The sequence below is a fragment of the Heteronotia binoei genome, chromosome 1, assembly GCF_032191835.1.
Source record: "Heteronotia binoei isolate CCM8104 ecotype False Entrance Well chromosome 1, APGP_CSIRO_Hbin_v1, whole genome shotgun sequence".
NCBI lineage: Eukaryota > Metazoa > Chordata > Lepidosauria > Squamata > Gekkonidae > Heteronotia > Heteronotia binoei.
Window position 1 is genome coordinate 182,608,251 of NC_083223.1, and position 12,731 is coordinate 182,620,981.

A 12,731-nucleotide genomic window follows, 5' to 3' on the forward strand; every position below is an offset into this window, starting at 1 on the left:
TCTCCCAATAATAAAAGTCTCGGGAACGCCAATGCCCAGCCCACTACCACCTCCAGCAGGCTTGGCAGAGTATCTGCTGGTGCACTATACCACCCAAACAGCCAAACTCTCCTCAGCATCACATACCAGGCTGAAACAGTCAATACTGGGGATCTCTGGCACAGGGAGTGCCATGAAGGAGAAAGGTTCCCAAATGAGGACTGCCACCCACACACACCTTTCTTTTTCTGGGACTGGTGAAGGACTGAGAAACCAGCTGAGACAGTTCTTTCAGGGTGTCTGTCTCACCCTCTCTCATCCAGGTCTTTGTCACGCATGTCAGGTCCACTTTATGCACTGCAAAATAACTTTGCAACATGGTGGTCTTATTGTTAATGGACCTGACATTGCACAACACCAGAATTGGAAAAGAGTTTATTTTCCTGTCCCCACTAGCAGCATATTTTTGGATGGGATGAAGTTTGGATAGAGACCAAGCATACCCGTATCTCTGTCCTTTACAAGACCTTCTCCCACTGCCATACTTCCCTTGTCCCCTAATTACTGGGATCCCTAACCCCTTGCAGGTCTCCCTCATCTACTAGATGTTTCACTCCAACCTTCCCCCTATAATTCCTCACATCCATACTACAATCAATTAATCAAATTTGATTAATACAACCTAACTAAGCTATATAGCCTCCTATTCACTAACAATTATAAACCTTGCACCCTCCTCCACCCAGCAATCAATATAATTTAGCCCAATTAATCTAATGCCATTATTAATTCCAATCTAATTACTTGACTAAACAAATCAATCAGAGTACTGTATCAGAAGTTAAGCAAACAATCAATCAAACAGTGAAATAAATAAAATTCAATGAATTCATACTAACGGGGAAAATTCTGATTGGGCTTTATAATACAAGTGCAAAAGGCAGTCAAGCAGCAGAAACGCACTGGTAATTCCCCACCTCCACAGTATATTCCAAGCCAAAGCACTGGACCTTTCCTTGCCACAAATCAGGCCCTTCCAGAAGTTCTTCATGAAGATGGCCATCACGCTGGTTCCTGGCTTCAGACTCCATGGTGCTCCAGAAGCCCTGGTCCAAGTCCAGCAGTTGTGCCCAAAGATACAGCAGGGATCCCCATCACTATGTCCTCTGGCAGCTAGATAATACTATTTGTGGGACACTTTCCAGATATAGAAATTTTCCAGATATAGAATATTTTCTTTCAATACAACAAACTTGATGTTCCAACCATTTAATTTAATAGGCTTCTAACATGGACCCTGCATTTCCTATTCACCTCTTCCCTGGATACATAATATGTTATTATCAAATTAGGAATCCCTCCCCACCCTGACGCAAACAGTAGTAAATGAAGTGTACCTTTAAATGGCAGAAACAGTATTTGATCTTCCGCATATCAGCGCCAACATCCAATGTACTTTCAGGATCCGTATCTTCCAAAAAATATTTAATCTTCTCATCAACCCTAAATAAATATAACAACAGTGAATAAATGTTTATTGGGAATTGGTTACCTTATCTTATGTACTGGAAATCCACATTTCAAGTTCATGTACATCCTTATGTATTTTTTCAGTGCAACAGAGTTGATATCAATATGGGGTTTTTTTGCATCATCATCGTAAATAACAATAGTTAGTAGCTGCAAACTGTTTAATTTTCCTGGTTGTTTACAATGTCTATAGTTTTTGCACAATCTCTCAAACAAGAAAAACAAGACACTTTTTCAATAGGAAAAAACAGAAGTTCAAAAATATTAGAGGTACAGTCAGAGCTGCATCTGACTGCTTACCCAGCAGGAGAAAGTTGGGTGTCATTAGAACGTTGATGGCACCCAATGCCAAATTTCCTAATAAGTTCTGCTAGAGGGCCTGATCAAACTCCAGGACAGGACCAAACCCTGCAAACATCACAGTCAGTCCACACAAGGAGGAGACCTGGTTCCCAACAGCACCACCCTCTGAGAGCATCCCTGGAGGAATGAGGAAAACCAATTCAAGGCAGTATCACATACCCTCAGTGAGGCCAGGTGGCTGACCAGGACCAAATGGTCAACTGTATCAAATGTTATTGACAGATCTAATAAAACCAGCAGAGCTGAACCCAAGGTCGACCCTGCCACTAGGCAAGCTAGGCAACTGCCTAGGGTGCTGGCCTTCTGGTGGCGCTGAATAGGGTGCCCCCGTGTGACTCAGTGACATCATGCCCCCAGGATAGGTGTCAGTGGAGGAGGAGCAGTGGGTGGAGCCACGGCAGGGTAGCCTACACCCCTGGTGGAAGGACTGAGTCTAGGCATGGTGTAGGAGGTGTACGGAAGGTTGACAAGCATGGTGGTGGCAGGGGGTAAGCTGGAGTTATAATCGCACCACCCTGAAAAATTTATTGTCATTCGCAAACTTAGCCATCTCACTGCTTACTCCTAACTCCAAATCATTAATGAACAAGTTAAAAAGCATGGGACCCAGTACTGAGCCCTGCGACACCCCATTGCTTACCATATTCCACTGCGAAAATTGCCCATTTATACTCACTCTCTGCTTCCTATTAATTAGCCAGTTTTTGATGAGGAACTTTATCAAAAGCTTTCTGGAAGTCAAGGTAAACATCTATTGGGTCCCCTTTGTCCACATATTTGTTCACCCCTTCAAAGAACTCTTAACAGGTTAGTGAGACAAGATTTTCCCTTACAGAACTCAATAACTTGTGTTCATCAGTGTGCCCACTCATTCTCTCTTTGATGATGGTTTCTATCAACTTTCCCAGTATTGAAGTCAGACTGACTTGTCTGTAATTTCCTGAATCTCCTCTGGAACCCTTTTTAAAGATGGGGGTGACATTTGCTACCTTCCAGTCCTCAGGAACGGAGGCAGATCTCAATGAAAGATTACATATTTTTGGAGGAGATCCACAACACCTTTGTGTTTTTTCAGAACTCTTGGATGTATGCCATCTGGGCCTGGTGACTTGTTAGGTTTTAATTTGTCTATCAGTTGTAGGACATCCTCTCTCATCACCTCAATCTGATTCAGGTCCTTCAACACCCCTTCCAAAATTAGCGGTTGAGTGGGCAAACACTTATCTTCCACAGTGAAGACAAAGGCAAAAAATGCATTCAGCTTCTCAGCCATTTCCCTATCCTCCTTCAGTAATCCTTTTATTCCTTGGTCATCCAAGGGCACCACTGCCTCCCTGACTGGTTTCCTGCTTCTAATATATTTGAAATGTTTAGTTTTCGTCTTTATGTTTTTTGCAATATGCCCCTCATAGTTCCTTCTTGCCTGCCTGATCAGAGTCTTGCATTTGATTTGTCACAGCCTGTGTTCCCTTTTATTAATCTCACTTGGACTAGCTTTCCACTGCTTAAAGGAACCTTTTACAGCTTCCATTACTTTGTTAACCAGGCAGGCTTTTTCTTTTACCTGTTTGTGCCTTCCTAACTTGTGGTATATATTTTATCTGAGCTTCCAGGATTGTAGTTTTAAATAGCCTCCAAGTTTCTCCAAGGGTTTTGGCTCTATTTACCTTTCCTTTCAATTTCTCCTCCTCCTCATATCAGAGAATTTACCCCTTTTAAAGTTAAAAGTGGTTGTGTTGGTCTTTTGGGGCAACTCCCTATTTATACAAATGGTGAAATCAATAACATTATGGTCACTGCTCCCAAGCGGTGCAATAACTTTTACATCTCTCACCAGGTCTTGGGTGTTACTCAGGACCAAATCCAGGATTGCCCCACCCCTGGGAGGTTCTGTGACCACCTGTTCCACAGCACAGTCATTGAGAGTGTCTAGAAACTCAATCTCTTTCTCCTGACCAGAACACATATTGACCAATAAATCTGCGGGTAGTTAAAATCACCTGTTACGATACAGTTTTTACATTTAGCCACTATCTTTAATCCCTCAATCATATTATAATCATCCTCTATCTTTTGATTTGGTGGGCGATAACAAACTCCCATAGTTAAATTTCCTTTTGGGCCCACTATTTCAACCCAAAGCATCTCTAGAAGGGAATCTAATTCTTTGACCTCAGTCTTACTGGACTGTATACCCTCTCTGACATACAGAGCCACCCCACCTTCAACTCTTCCCTCCCTATCCTTCCAATATAACTAATATTCAGGAATCACCATGTCCCACTGATTCTCCTCATTCTTCAAAGTTTCTGAAATTCCCACAATGTCTATGTTTCCCCCAACACTAAACATTCCAACTCCCCAATTTTACTTTGAATACTTCTAGCATTTGTATATAAACATCTATAATTTCCCAGGCAAGTTAGGCCTGTAACCTTCCTCCTGCTGCCTCGAGACTTTGGCAGACAGTCTATACTGTTTGTCACCATCTCAGCGGACAACTCTAATCAATTGCCAGGTAGAAAAGTAACAGCTAACCCTTCATCTCTTTGAGATGAGTCCTTCCGAACCAGAGACATTTCATCTCCTGTCAGCTTTCCCCCAAGATTTAGTTTAAAAACTGCTCTGCCACCTTTTTTGATTTTAAGCGCCAGCAGACTGGTTCCATCTGGGGACAAGTGGAGACCGTCTCTTTTGTACAGCTCCTGCTTGTTCCAGAAAGCATCCCAGTGCCTAACAAACTTAAACCCTTCCTCCCTACACTAATTTGTGTCTGTCTCTCCAGCCCTGCACGTGGAACAGGTATCACCAACTGAAGAAGAGGCCCCTTCTGAGGGCGCATTCTCCTTATCCTCAGCATGGTGCCCTGTTCCATCTTGACCCTCATGCTCCCTCGCAGCAATGGGGCTGCCATGTTCAGAGTGGGGCTCATCTAACACATCCCCGAGAGTCTTCTCTGAGTGCCTGACTGTTTCTGCTTCTCCAGGTCAGCCACCTTGGCCTCAAGGGTTCGAACTCGTTCCCTGAGGACCAAGACTCCTTGCATCATGCACATACCCAAGACTTCTGTCCTGTGGGCAAACAGTCATACATGTGACACTCAGTGCAAAACACTGGAAAGCCCTTACCTCCCTGCTGGCATTCTACCTTCATGATAACTTTTTAAATATACAGTCCCCCCTTTAAATCCTTTTGTGTTTATGTGACTCTCCTTCTGGAAGGTCTACTTACCTTATTGGGAACACAAGGAAAATAGGGATCCGGGTTCCTGGTCCTTTCCGGGCTTCTAACAGAGCCCCCAGGCTAAGAGCCACAGGCCATAGCCCTTCAGCTCTTGCTCACACCTCTGGCAAGGTGTAGCCTAATAATGCAAAGAGGGTGGGGCCTCAGTCTGCCCCAGGCAACACAGACACTCCCAATGAGCAACAATCACCTACAATCAGCAACAATCATCTATAGCCTACTCAAAACAAACAGCAGTTCCCCAGCAGCCACACAAACCACACAAACTCAGACTCTCAGCAACTTCTTCCAGCTGTTTAGAAAGCCAAACACTCGCCCTTGCAGCTGCACTCCTCTCCTGCTATCTCCCAGAGCCCAAGTGTGCTCAGCCTCTGGCAAGGTGCAGCCTAATAATGCAGAGTTGAGTTGGCTGTCTCTGAGGTAAAACTATTAACATTCCTGGGCCTGAGTAGGCGGGGGCTGAGGAACATGTCTCTCAGTTTACTGTTTGCTTTGCAGCAGTGTTGTTTGTGTGTATGTGTGTGGAGGGGGTAGATGGACTTTCCCAGACTTCTTACAACAGGCCCTGAGCAGAGGCAGTAGTAATCAGAAAGGCTCCAAGAGAACCTCTCAGCAGAGAACTGTCTCACTCAGAGGTCAGTGGCCTTCTGATGGGGTTCCAGTCTGACAGGACCAGCAGTAGACAGGTCACAGCAAGGCTACTTAATGACAGGGGGAGTGGTGATAGAGTGCAAGGCCATTCCTGTGGTTGCCACAACTTCCAATCAAAATTGAGAATTCAGCCAACTCATTGAGCTTTTATTATATCTATGATGATAAACCTGTTGGTTGTCATTTGCTCATTCTCTAGTGACAGCTCTCTCCTATTGTCTAACTGATTGTCAATTAGGCAGATCATGAGAAGGAGGGCAGGAAGGGTTGCATCAGTGCTGAGTTCTCATGGCCCTTTCATACCTGCCCAGGAAAATGCTGATTGACACTTTGGGGTCAGTCAGCAATTTTTCTCCAGGGCATTTCGGCAAGGGATCCTGGAGGTTTTGCCATCTTCTGGGCATGGAGCAGGGGTTACTGGGGATGTATGTGTGTGTGTAAGGTAGTTGTGAATTTTCTGCAATGTGCAGGGGGTTAGACTAGATGACCCTGAAGAGCTCTTCCAACTCTTTGAACTGGTCAAAGATCACACAGCAAGCTTCCATGGCAGAACTGGGATTCAAGTCTCAGTCCACCACTCCAACCACTACTCTTCGCAGGCTCAACCTACTCTTAAGTCTAAGCCCCTACTTATCTGCCACTAGTAAACATGCACACAAATTTTTAAAAGGTATTTTTATTACTTCTGCAAGATGTTCCGTCTTCAGAAAATTTCCACAGGAAATCAATTTCAAAGCCTCAAACCAGGCAAAGTTCAGTTTGGATTTGGGCTTGTCACCCGGTTTGTGCTCATCCCTATAAAATACCCCTAGTTAAATTTAAATATGATAGATGTAATTTAACTAATTATTTTAGAACTCTTTTGGTATTTAGAGCAAGGATGAAAATTATGAATCTATTAATGAAGGGAATGTTACAACCAGAACAACCTACATAATAAGGAAAACTGCAGATTTATTATTTATTAATAGAGTCCTTAAGAAGCTGTCACCCAATAAAAAAGCAATTTTAAAAAAGCTTACAATTGAAGGAAGTTGTTATCTGTTTTTAATACTAAGCAACAAAATTGTCCTTTACAACTGTAAGGTTTCCACAGCAGTCATACTACTGAATAAAAGCTCTCTTGAAGTTCAGTTTGAAATGAAGGTAAGTCTTTAAAAAGGTTTGTAACATATATCAGCTTAATTTACAGGCATAAATCCAAACAGCATCTACTTATTAGACATTTTATATTTTTGCATGCAATAATGTTTGATATAATGGTGGCCAGAAAAATTGTGCCAGGGGAAGGCAGGGATTAACTCAAAAACATTTCTACAAGTTCTTATCCTACTGGACCTTGTAAGGTCAGTAATTCCCACTGATGGCTCAGGATGTTCCAGCAAGTGAAAAGTCTATGGCAGAGTTACCACCAGAATTCCATTAGTAACAAAGGGACTAGAGTTAGGGGAGGAGAATGGAAGATGTGTCCAAAAACACAAATGTATTTATGTATATCCCTGAGGAGGAGGCGTGGAAATAATTAATTCAGACCAATAATCTAAGTCAAAGTTATGATAAATTACATCCCTGAGCATGGTAAGTAGGCATTGACCTTTAAAAGTTATACACATACTAATTATTATGTGGTATAAATAGTTCTTAAACAGAGACTGATGCATTTTTAGACACATGAGATAATAGTATAATGTCCCAAGTACTGAAATATGATTAATACAAGATGCACATTCCTCTATTGCTCATATTGGTTTTAATAACATTTCAAACAAATGTCTGAATATAAACCACTATGCACTGATGTGGAAAAACTTGATAAAATTAAATCATACTGTAGTATTTTGTTGCAATAATATATTCCTAGGAGAACAATGTAAGCTGCTTTGGGTCCTATTGGGGAGAAAGGTGGGATATGAATGAAATAAATAAATAAATCTCAGGACTTGGGAGCTATATACAATTCATCCAGTTCTATCTCAGCCATGAAGCTGGATTCCATGTTTTCAGTCCATGACTAACAAATGTTCAACCTTTTCCTGAAGATATCCAAGAAAAAAGCATAACTGAAAAGAGAGATGATTGTCATCTGAATGTATATTCCATGGACTTATGTGCAAAGGTAGCCCAAAAGTAATGAGACACTGAAACAGTCAATATGGAAGAGTGCAAACCATCTGCTCTTCAAAGCTGTATTAACATACGAATTATTCACTGGGGCTGATGGGAGTTGTAGGCAAAAAACATCTGGAGAGCTACCATTGGCCACCCCTGCCCATACTACACTATAGCCAGTTGATGGAGAGACTTGTATTTGTTGCCAGGTATGAAAAGATGTAACAAAACACAGAAAACCACACTGTACAAAATGCAAACCACAAATCAACACTGTGTAGAAATTAACAGTGAGAGCCAGTTTGGTGTAGTGGTTAAGTGTGCAGACTCTTATCTGGGAGAAGCAGGTTTGATTCTTCTTCTTCTTCTGCTGTATTGCAGTTTACAAATAAATAATATATAGTCAAAATTTTTCTATATCTGTTTCTTTAAATGTCCATTACTATTATAAGTCCAACAATTAGCATCAAATACAAGAACCTTCTCCAAGATTCCCCCTTCAGTTGCACAAATATAAAGCCAAAGACTACAAGGTCACCCATTAGTTGATTGCAGCAAATGTTGTCAAGCTTTTAATGAAGATAAGGGATAGCAACATATCTCCCAGGTATTATTATATTTCAATTCCAGTCTTCTTCCAGTCACTTATCATTTATACAAAGGAACCACTGCTCAACATAGATTATACATGCTACTGAGTCTGTCTCAGTATTAGTATAGGCAATTCAGGTTCTCATGAAGACTGCAATTGAATGGTGCTGATCTTGGGACATGAAAATACAGCTAATCTTTATAGAGATGCTTATTTATATCACATATGAGTCCTACTTCCCATACACTGGAATATAAAGCTGCTTGCATTTACATAATGAAAATAATCAAGTATACAAAACATTGTGATAATAATTCATAGCTGCCAATTCTTCCCATTCTAGTAGATAAAATAGCTCCTCAAAAATTATCTAAAGATTAGCCAGACCAAATGCTTTTTCACTGCCTTTCAGTCCTTATGACTGTGCTTTTTGCAACTGTAGTGAGAACTGTTTAGAAAAACTTTATTTACATGTTGTGGACCAAAGTAATATACTGAAATATCTTCAGAAATATTACATTTTCTCAAAACGTAGGGCTAATAAAGCATTAAAGCTATCACAAAACCTAAACTCCAGAATACTGAAAGTTGCATTTGGGGCAAATCTGTACACAGTAGACCATTAAATCAGCCTTCCCAATGATGTACGGTACCTTCCTGATTATTTTTTCAGTTCCACCTTACCTATCTGATGAGATTCAGAGGACTATTTCTCCCATTTGACAATATAATAGTAGTAAGGTAAAGATATTAATAAACTAAAGTACTAAGCCAGCACTTCCAGTCTGTGCCTTAAAAAGTTCCAACTGGCATGGGCTCCAGAAGCGTGGGTGCTAAGGAACATAGCAGTTTTGATGTGAAATCCTGACTTTCTGGGCAAACTTGAGTTGCTAGTGAGCTCATCTGGTGGAAGAACTTATACCAACATTGTCCAAACAAAAAGGCCTCTCCCTTTTACTTCTGGCATGTTCCTCATAAAATATAAAAGGAGGAGGATTCCATTTCAGTCCTGCATTAAAAACCCTATAATACAGAAGCCTCTAAGTATACAGTAGTATCCTGCTTAGAGAGGATACATCTTGCAATTTCATCTACATTTTCTCAAATTTGCAAGGATGCCAGCATCTTTTACTAAACAAAGAATGTTAGTTTAAAGTAAACATTTAAAGATGAACTTCATATTAAGGAAGGCTAATCATCTCATCCAAAGACAGTAATTCAAAATCTGGAAATCATTTTATGAAACACTTCTACAGTCACTGTCATTTCAAATTAAGTCCTTTCTTTTAAATAAATGAGAACAAAACGTTGTAATATTTTATAAAGAACAAAAGTAGTACATAAAACTTACCAATGATGCAGTCCTAAACACACTTGAGAGTAAATCCCACTGAACTTAGTGTGACTTACTTCCAAGTAAATATGGTTAGGAATGGGCTGCACATAATATAACTAAACAAAATTCAAATCAAAGCTATTTTCCAAAGCAGTTGCAAGCGATTTTGTTTACAGGATTTCTTATTTATGTGGTATATGTAAATTCATTTTCTAAAAGGAATCAAAACATTTGGTTTTCATTTTGCTTGAAATACTATGAAAAGCAATATAAACAATAAAGGCTTGTTGAGCCAATGTTTGGATACTCTATCCCATTTTACAAATCAGACAAAGGGGGGAGGCATAACCCATCATTATTTTGACCCATTGCTTTGTGTACGTATTTTTTTCAAAAATTTACACCTTCTTACAATAGGAAAATATAATTACACAATATATCCAGTCTAATATTGTTCTGGCATTCTTCACATTTGTGTGTGGTTCACATAAATGTTATAATGTGGAAATACTTTTTTTACTGTGTGCTATGGGACAATAATTTACCTACATATATGCTTGTGTCTTTCAGGCTGTTTTTTGCCATTGGATTCTAACTTTATACCTCTTTGCATTCTAAACCACTGCCTACCAGCTATAAGTGGCTCTGCTCACTGTGCCCCATTTCATTGTCTGATGAAGTATGCATGTATACAAAAGCTTACCTTCTGAATAAAACTTTGTTGGTCTTAAAGGTGCTACTGAACTCATTGTTCTTTCAGGCTATGTTATATATTGAGCCTATTAACTACAACAAAATTTCTTCAACATAAATGTTTAGAGTTTTGACTCAGGAGAACTTGAATTTTCTTTCAAACTAATCTAGCTGATTATGTGTATCTGTCTTTTTAAAGGAAATGCCAGGTTTATCTACTGTATCTATCAGTTGTATTTTCCACCCTATAATTCACCCAAGGAGCTAAGGAAACTGGCATGGGAATTTTCCTTTTTCAAAAATTTTACAACAATCCTTTAATGTAGGTTAGGCAATGTAGTAGTTACTGGCCAAAGCCAGTTAACTTCAGTTACCCGAACAGAAAACAACACAGATTTCACCATTTCACCAGGTTTCACTAATTCTAAGACCAGCAGATCATTCTCTGATATATTGCAAAAATGTTTGTTTGTTCTCTTAGAAAAATGACATTGCCAATTATCACCCATTCTCTAATCTGCCCTTTCTGGGCAAAGTGATTGAGAGAGCAGTACAGGACCAACTCCAAGTTGTCTTAGGTAACTCATGTGCTCTGGACCCTTTTCCCCTTGGCTATGGGCTATGGGTCAGAGGCAGCTTTGGTAGCTTTATCTGACAACCTCTGTCTAAATATAGACAAAGGTCATGACTCTTTGTGCTCCTATTGGATTAAACTGCAGCCTTTTATACACTGGACCATATTATCCTGTCAAGGTGTTCAGAGACAGAAGTAGGTATTAGGAGATGTGATTTGGACTAGTTTAAATCATCACTTACATACTGGACTCCAACAACTGCTGCATATCCTGGTTATTGGATGTCCCATCCTGGTGTCTGTATCTGCCTTGAGTCGCAGTGAGACACAGTATGTTAAAATATAAATAAATAATTAAAATCATTCACCAGCAATCTGATATTTTATTGTGGTGTTTTTCAACCCATGGATCAAACCCTCAGGTGGCTGTAGAGCATCTCCTGCTGGATTGCAAGCTTCTACAGAGCTGCCATTTTAGCTGTCTTTTGAAAGGAGGGGAGGGTGGGATATAAATCCAATAAAATAAATAAATAATAATAAATAAATACATAGAGACCAAGGGTGCCATTCCTTCTGATGTTATTTGTACACATGCTGGTGGTGGGAAGGGCTCTTCCATGGCTCTGATCCATTTGCTTGTGGTTTTGATCTGCTGGTCTTGATGCTGATGGGATCGTAACTCTTGCTACCCCTTTTCCAGGACCTCAATAGGTCTGGAAAGGTTGAGTTCCAAGTCTGGAAAGGTTGTTGAAGGTTTCTGTTGACTTGGGTTTGCTTTTGTGTAATATATGAAATGAAACCTGTGTAATATATGAAATGAAGGACTGTCATATAGAGGATGGTGCGGAATTGTTTTCTGTTGCCCCAGAAGGTAGGACCAGAACCAATGGGTTGAAATTAAATCAAAAGAGTTTCCAGCTCAACATTAGGAAGAACTTTCTGACAGAGCAGTTCCTCAGTGGAACAGGCTTCCTCAGGAGGTAGTGGGCTGTCCTTCCTTGGAGGTTTTTAAACAAAGGCTAGATGGCCATCTGACAGCAATGCTGTTCCTGTGAACTTACGGAGAAGTATTTGTGAATTTCTTGCATTATGCAGGGGGTTGGACTAGGGTCCCTTCCAGCTCTATGATTCTATGATTTTATAAACCTAAGTATATTTAATAGATACCGATTATCATCCATTCACTATATTTATGGTTTTAGTGCGTCTTATAAACATTTTCCTAAATTAAATTGGTTTTTTTTAGGGTAGACAATAGCATATAGACCTGGATCCAGGGTCTTTGTTTTCACAACTAATACTTTAGTTTTAGTTTCCTGTCTCCTTGCTCCCACACAGCCAGCTAAGGCTTCCCAAATGCTTCCAGAGATCATGTGGAGACTAGTAGGAAGCACATTACATTTTACACTCTGGATATGGTGTGGCAGTCTGTGAGAGGAGAGGAACTCAACAAAAAACATGCAGATATCCTTCCACCAGCAGAAGTACCCTTCTATAGGCAGAAAAACTTTTCTTCCAAGCCAATGTCATCCGCTGCATTTTAATAAAAATGTCATATATTATTAGATCAAAATTTAATAGCCATCAGAGGCAATACCTAAATATACTCCATCTTGCTCCACATGAGAGCATCTACCCATCTAGTTTACAATTGTCATAGA

At 40.2% G+C, this 12,731-nt stretch overlaps 1 protein-coding gene across 1 annotated transcript in view; it reads right to left on the reverse strand.

Moving 5' to 3' along the window:
- KIF6 (kinesin family member 6) overlaps positions 1 to 12,731 on the reverse strand; it is a 410,723-nt gene that overhangs the window by 275,480 nt on the left and 122,512 nt on the right. The window contains exon 11 of the mRNA XM_060245036.1: positions 1,377 to 1,482. Within this exon, the coding sequence (XP_060101019.1) occupies positions 1,377 to 1,482 (106 nt within the window). The remainder of the gene's footprint in view (positions 1 to 1,376; positions 1,483 to 12,731) is intronic.